The sequence below is a fragment of the Aplidium turbinatum genome, chromosome 7 (assembly GCF_918807975.1).
Source record: "Aplidium turbinatum chromosome 7, kaAplTurb1.1, whole genome shotgun sequence".
NCBI classification, from domain to species: domain Eukaryota; kingdom Metazoa; phylum Chordata; class Ascidiacea; order Aplousobranchia; family Polyclinidae; genus Aplidium; species Aplidium turbinatum.
Window position 1 is genome coordinate 22,606,376 of NC_137478.1, and position 21,127 is coordinate 22,627,502.

At 36.7% G+C, this 21,127-nt stretch overlaps 1 protein-coding gene across 3 annotated transcripts in view; it reads left to right on the forward strand.

Annotated features, from left to right (window-relative positions):
* Positions 1-7,216: 7,216 nt before the first annotated feature.
* LOC145774652 (uncharacterized) overlaps positions 7,217-21,127 on the forward strand; it is a 34,325-nt gene continuing 20,414 nt past the window's right edge. The window contains exons 1-3 of one of the 3 annotated variants that reach the window (XM_082585948.1): positions 7,217-7,337; positions 19,842-20,144; positions 20,501-20,707. In XM_082585948.1, the coding sequence (XP_082442074.1) occupies positions 19,956-20,144; positions 20,501-20,707 (396 nt within the window). In that variant the 5' untranslated portion in view covers positions 7,217-7,337; positions 19,842-19,955. Of the gene's footprint in view, positions 7,338-19,205; positions 19,459-19,558; positions 20,145-20,500; positions 20,708-21,127 lie in introns of those variants that run through there. The other 2 variants (XM_082585946.1, XM_082585947.1) reach the window with 2 other exon arrangements.

Below are 21,127 nucleotides of genomic sequence, written 5' to 3' on the forward strand. Positions count from 1 at the left end.
TTTCAGTCAAGGCTGATGTAAGCAGTGGCGTAGCCAAGGGAGGCAATTGCCTATAGACGTTAATCAGGGAAAACTGTTTTTGATTAGAATTCAGTCTCTCATAGAGCTTTAGATTACAGTAGCTCGCCTAATTCAACCAGATTCGATCCCAGACAGCAAAATCCGTCATTTTTACATTGGGTGAATGTAAAAACGACAGTTTTTGTAGTCTGAGATAAAATTCATTCGCTTTCTTTGATTCACCTGAAAACAATAGGCCTATGTCACAATTAATCTTCGGAAAGTCTTTGATTTTTGCCATCTATGAGTGAGCTCGTAGGATTCCCGCTGCGAAAGTTATGAGAATGTCAGGGCAGTTACAGGGAGTAAGTTGTAACTTTGTTGCCGGAGTTGTTGGCACCACAGCAACCAGCTACGTCGAATGGTGAATAGGCGGAATCTCAGTTGATCTGTGGTTGCTGCATTCACATTGTATCAGAATGGAGCGTTTTTTGTTAAAAAACAATCGAACTACAACTAAACAGACAAAAAGCTTGGTGATCTCGGTACCATTAACATCGAACAGAAAAGGTCAACTGATCTCGATTCCAAACGAATTCGTTAATGTATTTGCAAATAACCACAGTAATAGGAGAACCGTTTTGATTTAAGTGGTGCCGAATTTTTCCTTTGCCAAAACACCACAAAAGCTCAAGACTTAACTAACTTACTATAAATGTTACCCGCAACCTCTTTATTGTAATTTGTAAGTTAGTTCATACTACAGTCAGGCCAAAAAAAGTTTCAAGGCTTTCTTGCAACCATTTTTCTAACAATTGTTATTGAAAGCAGCAATTTTTTCACTGTCCTTTTTGCGACTAATACTTTTTATTTTTTCATATAGCCTAATCACAATATGGTGTGTTATCTTGATTCACCATGATCGTTATTTAGAAGCTGTCATTTGTGTCGCTTTTCCTTCAATTATAAACGAACTAGAATCAGCAAATGCAATCCGAATGACCAGTCCAAGGCAGAAAGTTAATCTTTTATTGTCAATTAAAATTTAACGCTAAGATCAATTTTAAAGCAATTTATATCGCCTTCACTTATGACGTCACGAAAAATGTTGCCCCCGGAAAACGCCTTGCCCCTTCTTTGCCCCCCCTTGTAAAATAGATCTGGCTGCGCCACTGGATGTGAGCTGAGCCTGCCCGTTGCAACCTGTGTTGTTTATGCTTGTCCAGAAAGTGTCAGTGCATTGGCTACCGAGAAAAGGCATGAAAGATAAACAGAGTAGGCCTACCGTACTGTAGTTTTGCTGATATCTAGAATTTCTAATTTTATAAATTTAATATAACAAAATTAGTACCGGTAGGCTATTTTTATCTTGTTAAGGATTTTCCGAATTAGAGGCGCGGAAAGTTTTTGCTGAAAAATCTAGCCTATAAAATTAGGCCTACCATATTTTCATAGCCCAAAAAGAGAACACGTTTCACCATCAAGTAAAATGCAATTAAAATTTTTCGTTTGGAGTTGGACTATCTTTTACATCTTTTGGATAATTTTAAGCTAATGCAGCAAAAGCTACAGCTAAAAAAAAAACAAGATAAATTTATATGCCAGATTTGGCCTAGGTTAAATTTGCGGAGCCTTTATTTTGCGAAGCCCGGTTGCAAATTCTTTACGGACCAGCATCGGGTGGCGACCGGGCCCCGGTGGTTGCCGACCCTTGCACTGGTGTAACGCATTTGTTAGCATATCAGTTATCGTGCCGTCAGCACAGTGTTAATAGTGCTTCGTAGAATCGTAGTTATCATTAATAAAAATATGTTCAACTTCAACATGTTGCAACGTGCAAAATATTGCCAGATCCAACTATCCAAAGAATTCGTTGTGGTTTCTTTATATTTCCGTGCTCCTTAAAAAGGTTCTAGGGGTCGAAAATTACCCCGACTTCTAAAGTAGCCTACCCCCTGGATGCCCTGTCAAAACTACCAGCTGTGTAGGCCTAATGTTTAAGTAGTATTTTATAAATCCGTCAAAGATGTTCGTACTTTAAACCCCCATCCTCCAATACAAGGCTCATTTTACTTCATACCTTTGTTGATACTGGCGTGATATGGATAATTCAACTACAAAATAGTTGATTAAACAGTGTGTTTACTTCAGAATATTGCATTGTTTTTTTCCGCTGTCCGCCCCGATAGCTTACTTAGTCAAGCGCCCCTCGCCCGATTTTTAAGCAGGAACTGAAACTTCACTGTGCCAACCTCGGTAACCGGACCAGCGTCAGTGGTTCAAAGGGGAACGGTAGGCTACATCTGCAATGATGCAAAACTGTCAGAAATAACCTATCGAAGGCTTTCTCAATCCGAGGATAAAAATTTGGCTTTTGAGATGTGCATAACAAGTCTATCTCTTTAAGATAAAAACCCACTGCAGAAAACATGGGGCATGGGCTATCTGCAGCATGCGCCTGTTAGGTTGATGTAGGCTGCAGATAGGTGAATGAAATGGAAACGAGCGCAAAATTTTCACAAAATAAGGAAAAAGTGCATGTTTTTCCTGATCATCATCACCGATATCGCTTTGTCAGCACCGACTTCTTAAAGAAAAAAAATCATTGCTAAGGTTGGGCCGGGCTATATCACTCACAACAGTAGGCCTATATCAATAAATTTAAAAAAATACTGATTCGTTTTCTTAGTGATTGCTTCTAATTATTGGTTAGATCGCCCATGCGTAGCCTACCAGTGGTACCAGATTGCCTTTTCTACCAGATTGCCGTTTTCACCCAATTGTGAAAATCTTTGGGTTGAAATTGTGCAAAAAAAACTCATTAAGTATTATTGTAGGAGTCATATATCGTCATCCTAGTTACGCTTTTTCTGCATTCAAAGACAAAATAATTGATTCTTTAAATAAATTAGAAAACTCTCGATGTAAATACATAATTTGTGGAGATATGAATATTGACTTGTTAAACAGTTAAAGGCTGCAAAGTCTCCTGCAGTATTAAATTATAAAGAAGCCCTTGAAGCTGCAGGCTGCCAGTCACTGATAACAAATGCAACTAGATTTTGTGGAGAATCTAATCCAAGCCTACTAGATCAAGCCTACTAGATCAAGCCTACTAGACCCTAACCCTACAAGGAGCCTCAAAGCAAATAAAGCTTCAGGCATTGTTGAAATACCTTCTAAATTTATCAAAATGGCTAATGTAATTATATGCCCTTTTTTAACAAAAGTACTGAATAAATGTGTCTTGCAAGAAATCTTTCCTGATGTACTCAAAAAGAGTCTGATAATACCTGTACTAAAAGTTAGTTCACCTTTACACTTTACAGATTTGCGACCAATTTCTTTATTGCCAACTTTTGCCAAAATTTTCGAAAAAATTCTATATAAACGGATGATGAATTTTATTGACAAATATAATATTTTAACCCCAGCTCAACATGGTTTTCGTGAAAATGATTCAACAAGCTTAGCATTGACAAAAATTTATGATGATTTACTTTCTAACTTGAATGGTCATAAATACACATGCTCGGTTTTTGTTGATTTAAGTAAAGCTTTCGATACAATTGATCATGGCATACTTTTAAAAAAACTTCACCATTAGCCTATGGCTTTTGTGGCAAGTTTTTAAACGTTTTAACATCTTATCTAACAAATAGAATGCAAAGTACAAAAATTAACGGTAAGAATTCTAATTTCAATGTTGTTAAATGTGGTGTCCCACAGGGGTCAATCCTTGGTCCCTTGCTTTTTCTTCTTTATGTGAATGATCTTCCAAATGCATCTTCTTTTTCAACTACACTTTTTGCTGATGACTCAAACTTTCATATGTCAGATAAATGCCTGTCATCTCTCCAAAAAAATTGTCAATAGAGAAATAGAAAAAATTGATGTGTGGATGAAATCCAATAAACTTTCATTAAATTATAGTAAAACTACTTATATGATCCTCTGCAACAAAAAAAGTGCAGCAGAAAATATTAGTCTGTCCATCAGTGGCCGATCTATCGAAAGGAAGAAATGTATAAACTATCTAGGTGTAACTTTGGATGAGCGATTGACATGGGATAGTCATATTATTAATCTTAGAAAGCAGCTTGCAAAGGTCTGCGGCATAGCATTTAAGCTGAGATACATTGCCCCTTTAACAGTATTACGGGCTTTATATTATGCTATACATTGCTTGCTCCACCACAAGTGTTACAAAACAAGTTCATTCGATCCTGCTTATTTTTGCCGAGGTCAACAAATACAACTGTTCTTTATCACTAATTTAATGTGCTCAGAATTTACGAAATTATTAAATTAGAAACTGCAAAATTTATGTACAAATATGTGCACAAAATGCTGCCCCGGCCTTTGCTGGCTGCTTTATTTTTGTAAATGAAATTCACCATCATAGAACCCGTCAGAACCAAAAAAATAATTTATACTTGCCTTCTACAACGTCAAACTCTGGTAAAAAGATGCTATGTTTTAATGGAGTGAAACTATGGAATCAAGTACCAAATAAAATAAAAGAAAAGTCTTACAATGTTTTTAAATTTAAATATAAATGTTTATTAAAGAATTTGTACAATGATCACTCCTGAAACGTATCATCCGCTTATTTCTCTACACAATGTTTTTTTATGTTGCCCTGTGTTATTCCATTGTTAATGTATTGTTAATTCCATTGTTAATTTTTACAAATTAAAGTGCTGGTATTGTGCTATATATTATATAGGCTACCGTATGTGTTAATGTTCTTAATTTTGGGTCTTTTGTTTAAATGTTTGGGTGGCAGCTGACTTTGGTGACCTTTTGGTCTTTCGCTGCCATCCTTGTTGTGCGAATTATATGTGTTTATTGTGTTTTTGCTTTTTGTGTCTTTCTTTTTCGCCAACAAAACAAAAATAAACTGAACTGAACTGAACTTAGCTTTTCCAACTTTTGATCAGATTTCTGAAAACCTACAAACAAATCTTTAAAATCCACTGGAGGTCAGAAAACCGAAACAGAATGAGTAAGCCTATATCTATCTCATGACTGCATTGGTAAGACAAGTTAGACAACAGTGAAGTGTGAATCTGTGAAACTCCGTTCCTTCGATTTAGCTCCGAAAGTTATAATTTCAGAAATAAGCTAGGCTGGTGTATTGATTAATGCTGAAGCAGTTATCACTAGAAATAGGATAGAGATAAAGAGCCTAGCCCTAAAGGCCAAGACAGTCTAAAGCAGGGGTTCTTAAACTTTTTGAGCCGCGCCCCCCTTTGACGTGCCATCCAAACTTGCGCCCCACCAAACTACAAAATTAGCAAACAATAAAGTGTAATGACTACGGAAATTTATATTTAGCTTTCATCAATGTGAGGGATGTAACTGTTTTTCGGAAACCAAAAGTTTAATTTGAGGCTTTGTAGCTGATAATGCACACCTCAGATCGGCTTCACAATCAATAAGTTTGTTTCGATGTTTTGTTTTTATGTTCAAAAGTGTAGAAAAGCCAATCTCGCACAGATAAGTAGACGAAAACGGAAGAAGTGTGCGTATCGCCACGCTACCCACTCCCTTGTATATGTGCAAATATTTAACCCAAAAATCAGTTAGTGGCATTGCTTCATAATCGTCTTTTGCAGTGGAGTTACACTTTATTTCCAAGAATTCCTCTTGCAAACCGTCGGGAAGAATGTCCTTGTTAACACGAAAGGGATTTCTTGTCATCTTCTATTCTGGAAGGTCGGTGTCACCCAAGTCTGGAAAATAGCGTTCGAATTCTTGTTTCAAAAGCTGAAGGTGAGCCTCCACTTCAGCCTTAAGCTCACCTTCCAGTTCAAGTTGCTTTTTGTCAAGTGCAGTATCTAGGTTGGGAAATGAAGCTGCATTTCCTATTTGTATTCGGCGGTGCCACAACCCCAGCTTTGCCACAAATGCTCGAATGGAATCATAGCTATTAATTCGGTTAGTATTTCTGCCCTGCAAGAGCGGATTTAAGTTATTGAGGGCCTCGAAAATGTCCACGAGGTATGCCAACTCCAGCTGAAACTTCTCCGATGAAAATGGCAGAAGGAGATCTTGCTTCCCATGAGCTTCCAAAAATAGCATCAGTTCATCTCTCATTTCATACACGCGGGCTAACATATTACCTTTCGATAACCAACGAACAGATGTATGGAAAAGAAGAGTCTCATGGTTCGAATCCATATCCTTGCACAGCTTGGTAAACAGTCTCTTATTGACGGCACTGGTTTTGACGAAGTTGACGGCTCGTATGATTACTGCAGGCCTAAGCTTATCTTTCATTGCAGCTGGTAGAGTCCTGGAGGCCAGAGCCTCACGGTGAATCACGCAGTGAGATCCAATAGCATTGGGACTTTTTTGCTTTATCCTGGCAATAAATCCACTTCTAGATGGTCAGCACGTTACAGCAATGATAACGTAACAATGCATCAATTGTTACGATTGGTTATATTTTATCGTTCGACATTTCATACCAACGGTTGTGGTCAATTGACGTCATGGCAAGACTACAACCTACCGGCACTAGACTAAATTAAACTATTTCATTACGACCCAAAATGTCATTACGCGACGTTTAGTCACATAGTTTGAGATCGCTCGCGCACCCCTTGTGAACCTTTTGCGCCCCCCAAGGGGGGCGCGCCCCCCAGTTTAAGAACCGCTGGTCTAAAGGAAAAACAACATTTGTCTGTCTTGAGTCCCCACAGGTAGACTACCTATGTTGCTTTAAAACTAAAGTGATCTTATGCCCTATTTTTCGTTTTTGCATTGAAGTTAAGTTGGTATTTCAGTGTCCATAACCCTTTATATTCTAAGAAAGTGCTCTTGTTATGCCAAAAAATCGGCACTTATTGAAACTTAGTCCATTTTGTTGCAATTTTTTTATATGCTAAAACAGTAGGAGCCTACTGAGCAGATCCAGCAAGTAACCTTTAGGGGGGGATTTTAACAAACCACAGTTCTACATTAATCTGACCTTACACATACATCATAAATAATACCTACTACTGGTGACCAGGGTGGCGGATTCTATACTTGCACCCTACTTTTCTCTGTTTTAGGAAGGGCAACTGCCCCTTTCCCTTGGATCCACCACTGCAGTACTTAGACTTGCTAGTAGGCTACATTAACATTATGTCATTGTCAAAATAAAAACTTGTTTTTTATGATAGATTTAACTAGGCATTGATATTGTATTGCAATTGGTTGAAGTTTTTAGGCCTAACATAATCAGCTGAAAATATCTGTTTCTTGAAGCTGTCCTGATTTGAAAACCTATCTTGTCTCTGTCCTTTTTAGGTGATCTCTATTCAACAAGTGATAGAGCGATAAAGGTAAATGATTTGTAAATCCTTGTGTTTGCCCTAGTATTGTATCAATCTGTGTAGCCTACAATTATATATAGCAAAACATAAAAACTATCATAGGTCTTGTCAGTTTCAAGTTGTCACCATGCTGTGGCATATGAGGAAGACCCTGTTTCAAAAAATAGAAACTTTTTTGTCAGTTGTAGAAACTTAAAACATACAAGATTTAATATGAGATATCGTTATATACCGTACTGTTTTTATATTGTACATCACATGGGTACTTTCAAATACTTTGTTGGAGTTAATAATTGTTAAGTTTGGTTGGTATTTGGTAGAGCAGTTTGGGTTAACCACGCTATTAGTTATATGAAATGAAATTTTTTAAGGTCCCATCTTCAAATTGCACTTACATCTTTAAGTAGGATGTTTTGAAGCAGACAAACCTGGTTGTGAATATGTTTCATCACGGAAATTCAGTGCGCCTCAGAAGCATCACAGGCAAGCGTTGCTACCACTACATTGGGGAAAAGTAGCGCCGTTGTCGCTGCCAAAAAAATTGCACTTGTAGTGTCCACCTCTGTTTATTTCTAAAAAAATATATTGAGTTTTAAATGCCCTTGTGAGAGTGTAAGTTGAAATTTTACTTCATCTTAAATTCAAAGCTAACTTCTATGATTCCAGCCTATCATAATGAACTAAACATATAACAAAATGTTTCGTTTTGCAAAAAGTACCATTTTTTCAGCAAATACATAAACAAATCTTATCAGCTTGTATTAAAGTAAAGTTTTTTTTCCTACGTTGAGAAATTTAAATATTATGGTATTTAATCTCAAATCCCAAGTTCAAAAAGTTTAAGATTTCGATTTTGGGTAAATATTTTCCATTTTTTTCAAAAGTACCGGTACCATGTTTATTTGAAAATGTATTATCGGTAAGCATTGAACAGAAAGCTGACTAAATGGCTAACCGCAAATTGACAATCACCAAGACGGTTAATAACTTTATACCGTAGTTTATGTCATGTTAAGAAGTGTCCACTAAGATTGGCTATTTCCATTAGAATACCGAATCTTTGCCACAAAAGTAAATAACATGTTACTGATTGTATTAATCTATTTTGTTTTAATTTTCAGGTTAAAAAATATTAAGATGCTTTTAGATTTACATTACATTGGTCACACCCTTCACATGAGGATTGTATTATCAAAATTGGTTGATAATAATTAATGTTTCATCTATTTATCTTATTTCACCATCGTATTTTTAAGTGCCCATGGACAATACAAAGATTATTTTTTTTAATTCATTGTGGTTGTATGTGTTATGATAATGTGATTAGGCTATCAAATAAGGTACCGTACTTCTAATGCTTATTTTCAATATGTGCTTAAGTTTAAGCAAACATATATACTACAGTATACTTAATGTATTACTGTCTACAAAAATATTTATATATATCATCATAAGTGTATGACTAAGTTTATATGGATTAAATTTTTACCCTAAATACTAACCATTTCAACACTAAATTCTCTATTAAAAGTATGTTGTAAATGGAATATTTCAAAAAAATGTACAATATCTGTGATTGATTAGTTTTTTTCTTAACCTTGTTTTGACAATACACAGGCGTAGGTATAGCTCTACTTCTTGCTAAAGAAACCATCAACGTGTTATCACAGGACTGACGTGTTAAGGATGAGGTAAAGTTAACACAACACACAAAATCAACCAAAAATGTGTTGAACTGCCTGTAACCTTGTTCTATGCCACTCATTTTTCTTCTTTTGATCACCGGCCAGTGCGATGACTTCATTTTACATTGCTTCATTTTGTGGTAGCCAATCAAATCCAAATTAGCTCCTTTCCTTTTGGAATGGCATCCTTGCCAGAACATTAACCACTCCATTTGTTTGTATTGTACTAACTAGTTTAATTTATTTTGAGGTTGGCTTTGGAACGTGTTCAATGGTTTGGGCTGCGGCGTGTGTATTGTCACTGTAGATTGCTCATTGTATTGAAAGCTTGTATAATGAACAATAAAAGCCAAGATATTTTGCACGTGGAATTGGGGTTGTGGTATCTTTTCTGTTTGCATTTCACATAGCTTGGCCTGAATTCCTTCTAATTGACTAATTAATATCAGTTTGATTTTTGCTGATAGTGCCAGCCACTATTGAATCTTTCAGAATCTATTAAACGATTCTAGAATAAATTGTTTCAACTTTTAAGCCAACAAATGTTCAATAACGTTAAGCCATGATTTTTCAAAATCGTACCTACTCATATATTATAAAACTAGATTAACTTCACCCATAAAGTTTGCTATTGCACAGAAGTTGGCATCTTATTTACCATTAATCTGCTGCTTTGTAGTTAAGTAATGGTACAGGGATGAAAATTTCTGATTAAATGTGCATATTAGCCAGTCATTGAGTTCATTCAGCATGCTGACTACACCAAATTTAGTTTTATTGTATAAGATTGAAAAACAAGTACATTTAATTAGACTGGCGACGGTAAAGTCATGTTACAAGCATCCGCTATCAATTCTAACTTGATGACATTGACATATATACCACCGACACAAATATTTAACAAAAGCTTTATTTTATACAGTGTTGGCTAATGTTTGATGAAAATATCATTTGTTCCTCCAAAATAATTTGTGGAAGTTATTTTATTATCACTGCATAAGAAACTATCATACATAGCTCTTAAATTGGGCAGTTGTGAATGATTTGGATTTCCACCAAAACTGTGGATTTGTTAGCTGCATGGTTGTGTGAGCGTGTCCATAAATATGCCTTATTATGTGTTATCATGACTAGATTCAAATTCCAGCACTGCTGCATGCATGGGCCTCTTGAGCAGCAATTCAATGCAATATTCGATTTTGAGCATGAAAGTAATACTTGACATGTTGTGCTGGGAATTCAAAAGGCTCATTTACACTATTCCGATTTGCCCTATATAGATTGGTATGGAGCTGCTGATCGTGCTATCAGTCTTGAGCTGGCTTTATTTCATAAGGTTTGGGTGTGCAGCAATTCTGGTGATTGCTTTAACCAGCTAGATTCTAGATGGATCGCCTTTTCAGTAGACAATCTGTTTGTTTTCATGTAGATTTTAATAGCATTGAAACTACATAAAACAATGTTATTTGTCGACTGTCAAACGAACTTGACGTTTAATTTGAATGTTTCTTTATGTTCACCTTAATAAATCAATATCTAGATAAGTTTCAGCATGAAATTCACTCTTTTGCTGTTTGTAAGGACTGCTTTAGTGTATGGTTTGATATAATTATTATACAGCTATGGTAAAATTCTTAATATATCATATTTAACAGGATAAAGTGTAGCCTACATTAGTAGCCTAATGTATTTGTTACCGTACTGTATTTGTATAATGTATAGATCACACATGATACACTGTGTTGCATACACTCAAGTTTCAATTGGGTTATATGTTTTGTGATTGGGTAATTGCACATTAGCAAGTTATCTAAGCCTTATCAGAGAAAAAATAGTGAGATTGTACCTCAATCTGATGTCGCAGAAACTAGTCTGGCCAATGGTCTACCATTTTCTACTTCTCAGATAAATGTCAGTTCCAGTTAAAAGTGGTTGCAGGCGAAATGATGCAGAGAACATTGTTATGTTTTTTTAAATAGCGGTGGTAAGTGACCTTGTTAGAATTCTTTGTTGCCGTTAAATCAGTTTTTTTTTTACATTCCAACTTTCAACAGACGTAAAACAGACTGGAGTGAAATCATTGGAATGGTTGTGCAGTAAAAGACAAGGTGAAAGAATCCCAAATCTTTGATCAATTAACCCACCACAGTCCACAATACTTCAATTTCTTTGCATTTTTTGCAAGATTCAAACGTTCACAAACGTCGAAGCAGTTTTGAATGTCATTTGTATCACTGAATAGAGTTTTACTTTACGAATTTCAACAAGTCTAGTGCAGTTTCTATAGTAAACAACATATCAAACATAAAGTGCTGAAAGCTTTCGGAGTGCTGTTTTTCAAAAGTGGAATGTGTTGTTGTGGCCTCAGGCATTTTATTTGACAAAAACAAAGTATATGGAGAGATGCGTCGCTTGTTGAAGACAAGTAAGCCAACACATGTCTTTCGTTATTTGCCAGTTTTGTAACAATTAGTTACTCTGGCTTGCAAAGATGTTCCAAGCTTTGCGATGTGAGCCTTGGTAATTGTAATTTATAAGAAACACTTTCGAACGTTTTTAATTTTGGCGTTTTCACAATTTTAGCGACTGGGTTTCTGCAGTGTTATTCTGCCCTTTTTGTGCCATCGTACTTCTGAGCAAGGTTTCCTCTTTGTTAAAGCTGGAAGCTTTATATAAAATGCCGTCATGGCAGTTTGTTGTATCAACAAATGGCTGAGTTGTCATATCCGTTTCCTTTGCTTTTTTGTCACGTTTTTATTGCTAGAATTGCTAAAGCTTAAAGTAGCCTATGTCACAGACATTATGCTGCAGTTGTGCAGTAGCTTGCCTTGTAATGGTGTAACATGATGCATGCATGATGCTTTTATTTTCGTAAATGACACAGAACTGCGTTCTTTTGTGTTTTTGCGCCATGGTGTGATTGCCTTCTCTGCTGGGCCTCATCATCAGTCATTTTACAACTTAGCTTGCAGATTCCTGCTTTTCACATATTTTCAACGTCTGTAAACCTTTGTATTCCTCTCTCTCTGGCGATGCATAAATTGTACTAGCAATGGAAAAATGCGATTGCGCGACATGTCAAGAACTGTTTTAATCATAGGTTCAATTCTTGGGTTACATCTGCATCTTCATCGTGGCCTGTTGTTTCAGGTGAAAGTAAATCTGTCTATTTCCACTATGTGAGCAAGATTTAATGTCTTGTGATGTTAAATCACTGTAAAAACTAAACATTTTAACTGCTTGGTTTACTTTTATCGTTGTTTTAGGTCAGCGATGTTTGCTTAACTTTGGGAAAACACTCTATGAAAGAGAGAAATCTTGCTTGAAACAACCGAAGTCAGCAAAAGTAGTCTTTCCTGCATTGTTTCAACGTCCAGCGACGGCAACTTGTGTTGGTTGGGAAGACAAAATCAATCGAAAGCATTTTTACTACGGCCATGAATTTTGTGCATTGTTTATGACAACAGTCGGCGAGATCGCGTTTGGTATAGAGTTGTTTAAATATTCAGTTTGGTGCTTCCATAATAAATTCTGCTAACTACTCTCTCAAACCAATGTTCTTCTGCGTTGTTTTTATGTTTCTTTGTTACGAAAACAAACTTAAAATTTTCTCTTTTGTGCTGGGAAGCCAGGTGCTTAGTTTGATGAATAGCCAGTTATTCTTTTGGTAGCGTCGTTTGGGAAAATAAAGCAATAAAATTTTGGAAGCAACAATTAAATTTTCTCTTCAGCGACTTCTTCAAGTTGAACCGCTTCGACTGTGCGCAGGAAAAAAACATTTCATTGGGTTTTTAAAATGTAAATTTATCGGTTTGAGTGCTTCTATGAAAATATGCCAGATATTCTCTCATAAATTAGCTTTTTTTTATGTTTCTTTTGAACATAATTGATTCAAAGTAAATCTTTTAAACAAAACAGTCAGTTTTGGAAAGCTGCAGCATTGTTTCTATACAGCAAATCAGTCGTTTTTTTACATAAAATGTAAAAAACGACTGATTTGCTCTTTGGGCTTGCTGTGGAATTACGTTTTATAAGTTCAATTAAAAGAAGTATTAATGATAACTACGATTTAAGCTTTTCACATACAACTTCACAAATTTTAAAAATATATCACAAATGAGCTCATGAGAGATTGGAACTCTGGGCATAGGCTTCTAGCCTTCTATGTTAATCCAATACTAAAAATAAGTTCAAAAGTTCTTGATTTTTGTTCGTTTGCGATTCTCGTCAACTCTGTTGACCGCTTCTCAGTAGCCTTTTAGTCAAAGAAGAGAAATTACACTAATGCAACAAATGGTGTTGCGAAATATCACCACATATGTCCAAGTTATGCTGTAAAACTACACGTCAGAAATGTCACCAAAGCATGTCTGCTGACGTGCTGACTGCATTGGTAATTGTATGCAGAAGGCAACGTTTTCTAGTCTATTTTGAGAGTTCAACCGTGCGTTGCTAATTCGCTTTCAAGCAGCACGCTGATGTAGGCTATGCTCAGATTCACCTCTGCACACAGTTGCAACGAAAGAATAGCAGTTTTGCACTTATTTTACGATGTGATATGGTTTTATGATTTGAGAGAAGAAAGCCCAAAATTTTCAGACTGTATTCGTGGTCCTGCAAATGTGTCGAAAAATACATCGTTTGCATCTTCGGTCTTAAACTTCAATAGAAATTTTTGTTCTGTATAATCAAGCGTTGCAAATGATGGAATTTTGATGCGTTTATTTTGTAGTGAATAATTTTGAACTTCGGGTTTTCTACTTTTCAGAAAAGTCTGATGTAGGCTTTGGTTTATAATATCATTTCAACAGTGTATCAACTGTGAATGTGGTAGAAGGGCGTCTGTGGTTCACTTGCTAAACGAATAAATACGCGTTTTAATTTGGTGAAGAAATGTTTTTTTTTCATCCTATGCTTTATGGCAACGTCTATTTCGGATTGTGTTCATGCTTCCTTACATCTCCTTTCTGCTTTACCGATCTTAGCAAACATTGTTTCAACCATTGTTTTAGCATTCTTCATTTCTTTTTCAATGAAAGTTAACGTTGCAAGAATGGTGGAAAACTAACAGTTGTGGAGACTGTAAATGTACTTTGTGTTCTATGAAATTTTTAGTTCTTTTGCGCCGCGTGAACTTAAGTCTTAAATTGTGCGTTGCTTTCACATAAGCTCAATTTTTCTCCCTTCAATTATCCACATTTCCGCCTCAATGATCTTTTTTCTTCTTCAGCATGTATTTTAATGTTAATTCAACGTAAATTATAAACTGAATTGTGTTGGCGCTTAGTCGATGATGCGCACAGTGAAGTTTTAACCACAGTTCCGCTATGAATGCCTGAACGGTTACCAACACATTAGTCTCGTTTGCTTCAACCATGTGGTATGACTGGTATGTATCCTTTCTTTCAAATTTAGCTTAGGTATTTGACTGCACAAAAACAATCTTGCCAAAACTTGCCATCAGTGCACCCTGAAGTTGTTCGACGATGAGTAATTTTGATTTCATCCGTACGCGAACGTCTTTCGCGTGGACTGTCGTGTTTAAGACTTTAGAAGGATGTTTTGGTACAAAGCGGTGATTTGAAGACAGCTTTGTAGTGATGTGAGCTGGTCAGCAAGGGACTTGGATTTTACTGCTGTATCTTTTCTATTTGTACTTGTTAGTCCCTTGTAAGTCTTTGACACCCCCTTCTACTTTCCTCTTGACTGCATCATAACTGATTCCTTCTGTCTGAAAATTTGACATTTTTATTTTTCTTCCCCATCTCGGGATTTTGACCTTAATTCCTTGTAAGGATCGTTCGATTTTATGCAAAAAAAAACTAAATTGTTTTGCTTTTACCGCGAGATGGTGGTCAAGAGTTCCTTCAGCAGCCAAGTTCGATTCACCGCATGTGGTCTGCTTTTTCCTTTAGCGTCTAGAGACGTTGGAACGATGTAAAAAGATCAACTTTTGTAACGTAGGTTTCGGAAAGAGCGACCTTGCCAAGCGTAAGTCCTCAGCCACCAAGTTGGTCCTTTTCACACTGATTCAGATTCTTCTACAACACGAAAATAGCAGTTATGTGCTTGCATTTCCAGACAGCAAATCAACCGGTTTTTACATTAATACAACGTTTGCAGACGTTGAGTCAGTGTAAAAAACGGTTGATTTGATGTCTGGGTTGATTCAATATTTGCAAATGTTGTTATATATGTTTTTGATTTGATCTTGGTAGACGCTGGATCAATCATAATATGTAATTAAAAGAAGACTTTATTATCTGAATTGCTTTGAAGCCACGCGTCGACATCAAGGAAATCTTGCTTGAAAAGAAAAATGTGATTATTGTCTTATGATATGTGTCAACGATTAGTTGTACTAGCTTGTACTGTCAGTGTTGTATTACTGAATTGCGTCACAGTAACAACTTCACACGAAAAAATCCATTTCATCCTTCATTCTTCAGTCTCCAAATATTTTGTTTCCTTGCACCGTAATGCAGCTGGTTTTACACATTTCTCGGTTTTATTTTGTTATATGATAATCGGTGTTTCCTTAGTATGAGCTGTTTGAGAACTACATTTGGCGTGTGTTATTTAAAGAATTGCGCTGATACTTATTTCAGTTCTGTAGAAACGTAACATAAGATAAAAGATACAACGCAACATACAACGCCGAAAAATGTTCTTGTCAGCATCGTGTCGTCCATTTGGTTCTACTTCTTTTTTATTACGTCACACCACCCGTTTCTGTGCTCGTAAATTTTCTTGAATAAATTCAATGGCGTCTCTGACTTATCCGCTGGGTTTTGCGGTGAGACTTTTGTCTTTCTATGGTGATCTTACATTGGTCAAATGAAGCAAATTATGAATTAAAATTTTTTTTGCATAGGATAAAGTTGCATGATAGTTTTCCATTAGCAAAAAGCAATTGAAATCTTATTTATCCTTGATCGTGAATAATTGATGTTATTTGAAAGGTTTCAAGACATACAGTACTGTGTGGGTGCGATTTGTAGACGTTTGGCTGTCTGCAAGCTGGTGTTGTCCTTACCAAACAAACTGAGAGCACTTTTTGTTTGTCTACTACTTTTTTCATTGCTAGGATTACCTGAATTTTCTTATTTCTTCTTGAAATTCTTTTCAGTGTGACTGTAGCTGAGGTGAAAAGTTGTGGCTAAATCCGTCTTATCATTGATTTTTTTAGTTTGTCTTTGTTTGGTGCGTGCAGTAAACTAGCTCCTTCGGCTCAGATTCCAGGCTTAGGCTAATACAACAACATTACGTTTTCTTCAACCAGCAGTAAGCACAATTTGTTTTCATTTCAAGCTTCACGTCATCAAATAGATTATACAATATACAGTGATTTTGCCCATGACGTTAATATACAGTATCATACAGTCGTTCAATAAGTAAAAGAGATGTTTACCCTGTCAATCGTAATACATTCACATCTTTCTTTTTCGATGTTGACATTGACGGGTTATTGTTCAGACTTCCTCAGTGATTAAATAGATCTGCATTATATCAAAATGGTTCAATTCAAAGCTTTTGTCGCAAGAACATTGTCAGTTGTCTGGTGGCTATTCAGTTTGTTTTTGTGCAGTTGAAGCTTCATCTGTCGTCAATATCTTAGTTTTCACTTGTCAATTTAAAATATTTTTCGCTTGTAACAAAGGTAGAATTGTAGTCAAACTGCACTTAATTTACGTGTCTGGTTAGATTTAGAATATCTGAGCACTAAGCAGTGTAGAAATTTGTGGTCTGAATTTAGATTGGAAGACAGTCAGACTCATTACGATAGTTCTGCTTTTCCTGCGTTGGCCACAGTGCTCAGCCATGGTTTATTTTTATTCCTTGAATTAAAAAGTAAAAGTAGCAACGCTTGAATTGGTTCTACGGCGAAAACCCCTCTGCCAGCAAATCAGTTCCTTGTTACATTGATTCAATCGTCACGTGGTCAATTGTTTTAGTTGCTATCATCGTTGTTGCGTTGAATCAATCCAAAAAGCATGCATGATATAAATCTTAGATAATCTCTATTACAAGCACAAATAAAAGCAAACGAAAAAACTTTAGCAATGCTTTTGAAACTGTAATAGTATAATACAATATGTGTAGTTGGTGTTTCGCAAGGTGTCATAGTTTTCGAAGTGTTTTGTCACAAACTTGTTAATTTATTTGATAAACTCTGGCACACTGCAGCCTCTGCTAAAAAGCATTTATTTTCATGAACAGGAAGACTTTTCTGGGTCTGCTCTATTCGGTGAGTCCGATTCGGTGAGTTCCTAACCTCTAACCCCTAACCCTAAAACGGCAATGATAATTAGGCTACGGTACCCGATAATTTTAAAAAAAAAATTGAAAAAAATCACCTAATAGGGACTGGACTCACCGAATCGGACTCACCGAAACGGGCCATTCCGGACTTTTCTATACCTCTAGGCTCATTTGTTATGTGAATATGTGATTGCATCGATTTTATGCCGCTAAACGTTACAGCTATCAACAGTCACCCGTGAACCTGTATGCCAAGTTGTCCAGTGCAGTATATTTGTGGATTTCCACTTTTTTCGTTTTAAAATAGGGTCTTCACATTGATTCGACGTATGCAGTCGTTAAATTATTGTACAAAGTGCAGCGTTTGATTTCGCTACCCTACGTCTGGAATGCTTCAACTCAAATCAGCTGTTCTTTATCAAATAGAGTACTATATGACGCGCTGCTTATCTTCAGATAGTGGCAACCCAAGCAGCAAAGTTAGCCGTTTTTACATTGATTCAACGTCTGCAAACGTAATGTAAGAATGATGGATTTAACTGTCTGGAAAATCGTTCAGTCTGGTCTTCAGAGACATCACACTTGAGAGGAAGCAAGGACAGTATCTCATTTCTTGCTCGATTATATTTCGTGACGAAAGCTCAGCTCATGTTCTACTGCGTCGATACGTGTGCAATGAATAGCATTGAAACACAGGTGAAGTCAGTGATGCTATCGTGTAAGGTAGTTTTAGTTATATGGCGAAAGGCTTTTTGAGAATTTAATATAGTTTAGTTCTTATGCGTGTCAACTCTACGGAGTTTTTTTAGTTGAGAAGCAATAAAGATGTCGGTTGCCTTTCAGATTAGAATAAGGGTAAGACATGCCCAAGCTATTTTGTTGTTAGCTATTCGAAACACAGTTAGGTGAGGAGTAATCGGAGCAATCAAATAAATATACGATTGTAGTCTTACTTTTTTTATTCAACTACTGACTTGCAGCGCAGGACCCCACTTCTTTGCGTATCATAAAGCGTTGAAAGGCCTACTCCAGTTCTAACACTGTTCAAGTTGGGGTATGCTCGTTTCCCCAGACCAGATCTAAGATTTTAAAATTAGGAAGCTTGAATTTCATTTACAAATTGCTTGCTTTTGAAGCTAAAGTCCGAAATTGCACTGGACTACAGCCTGATTATAATTTGTAAAAGAAAATCGCTTTGTAAAAAGATTTTTTTCATTGTATTTACGACGTCTGACATTGAAGTAGTGTACAACTTAGGGCAACTAGGTTCATACTGACTCTATGTGATGTCTCGATGATTGATGAGTTGTGACCGTGACTTGTGACTGATCATATTTTGTGATTTATTCCGCAATGTGACATGACAGTGAAGGATTGCTTCATTTAGGTTGTTGATCATCAGATTTTTAGTATTTATTAAATCAGGCAACATTTCAAGTATGTTCAAGTCATCAAGTGTAGTTATTTCCCGACTGAGTAGTAGTACATGTTTTCCATTTGCTGTTGATCAAGTCGCTCGTTTAGTAATGTGATGTAAGAATGCATCGTTTTGCATAAAATGGATACGAGGAACAAGATTGCAAATAACTTCATCCAAAAACAAGTTTGCACAGTTGACAACTTTTCTTCTTACGCTATCACGTCAAAAATAACGATTTTTAGATGTTTAAAGCTGCAATGCGCAACTAGAAAGAGAAGTCTGTCTTCAGGCAAGATTAGTAGTGTATAGGCTCGTTTTCTTATCTTTAACATGTGGTTACAGAAAAACTAAGTTAAGTGGTGACTCTAATATTTACCCCAGCCGAAACTAAACACTGTAATAACACAGTTTAAATCGTGTCGGAAGAATTTTTCCCTATTTCTGGTTACGTAATACGTAATTTTAGATACGTGTATCAGTTTCGGATTATACACAAACTGTAAAGTTGGTCGAAGGGTTTCAAGCAAAACGTTTCTTTATTGCAAGTAGAAAAACTACACAAAAGAACATTGTCATAGTGATGCTTGCATCCGAAAAGCCTTGCGACTGGCAGCAGACGGCACCAGAACAAAACAACGTCCGAATTAAAACTTTACCTCAGCAATCATCTTCAATATTGTTATCCTCACCTCCTCAGGGGATACCAGTTTTATATCCGTCACCATATTTGGTCTCCAATGCCAGTAGCTCTTCTCTTCATTGGGTAATTGTTTTTTGAGCAGTTCGGTTTCTGTTACGTGTACGATGCGCAAATAAGCATATTTGTGATGAAAAGAAAGTTTATTATTCTGAATAGAGCGCATTCGTTTCTCACAAGCCAGCTGCAAAGTTGTTGGAAAACTCTTCTAATTTCGTTTGTAGGCTCAGCATTATCATGCACTTTTTAGGAACATATCTATGGATAATATTGCAAAATTAGCACTCCATAATGCTTGCTATCATTACCAGCACATTGAAGTGAAAAGTGAGACACAAAATTGTTTTGCGACCAGCATTTCCAAACACTAACAACGCATGCGAAGACACCTTAGCCTAAAATTGGTCATTGGTCCGTTTTCGTAACAACTGACCAATTTGATTTTGCAGGAATCCAGCGAAAGCAATAGTACGTCAAGTGGATCTTTATCGTCGACCAGTGGCCCCCAAACGGGAATTACAACCTTTGTTAATAACCGCAGTGTACCTTCCACATCTGCACTCATGCAGACCCCTGTTAAAGCCGAAACCGGCGTCGCTCCCACCAATGCGATGTCATTCGTCTCCTCTGTGAAGGATGTTTCCGGAGCACAGTTATCTCAACATCCGGGCATGTTTCCTCAAGCTTACGTACTCCGCAACGGACATTCTGGAACTGCCGAGTTCGTACAGGCTCAAAGCGCCACTGCTCAGGTACTAAGGATTTCCAATGACCTAGTTTTTCCTTCGAACACCCCTGAGTTTTCAAACATATTTTTACTTTTACTTCTGAACACAAAAATACTTCTTCGGGATGATTACCAAGGAGTTCCAATGTTTAGAACAAACACTATAGTTGGTGGAAGCTCTGTTCTGATAATTCTCAACATTTTTTCGCGCAATACTGCTGTGTTTTTTGCAGATGCGGCAGGATTGCCATTGGGCTAGTAGTGAAAATGACAAATTTGAAAATTACTTAGTTTCAATGCCTTTTGACATTGAATATAAGTTGAAGTTGGAAATTTTATTTGTGGAATAGCTTTTAATGTCTTCTACCAATCTATTTCCAGGGACAAGCGGTGGCGGTTCCAGAGGGGGCAATTCCTTCCACCTCCGTCGGATATTCCGTTGCCGGCCAGACTATTCTTATGATGGATCCCAACCAGGGTATGGCCAATGCCGGGATCCCTTCCACTGGGGTACAGACCCTCTCAAATGGTATGCAAGCTCTCCCTCTTGCCTTGCCAAGCACAAGTACCACGAATATTCCAGCCACGGTGCGTACTTCATTATGACACTTGGAAATATTTTTTTAATTACCATTTGCATACGCATCAAAACTGAACAGTAGTTTCATCACTAAAAGTAACAATTAATTATGACGACTGCTGTCTGGCAACTTGCTTATTTCATAATTATCTTTTTCATATCGTTGATAAAGAAATTACTCAAATGCATTGGAGGTGTTCATTTGGGCCTGTTCAGAGAAGTGCTTTTTCAACTACCAAAATGTATCTTTTTACTTTAATACAACACCAGCCGTGGCATACAGCAGACGTTTAATCAATGAAAGGGATGTATTTTGCCTCACTAGGCTGAGATCGCTTATTCTCCAGGGTGTAAACTGGTGTCATTTCTCTGAGGTATCCTAACCACCATAAGTCTTTTTACATTGTTTTAACGTCTTACTTTGTTAA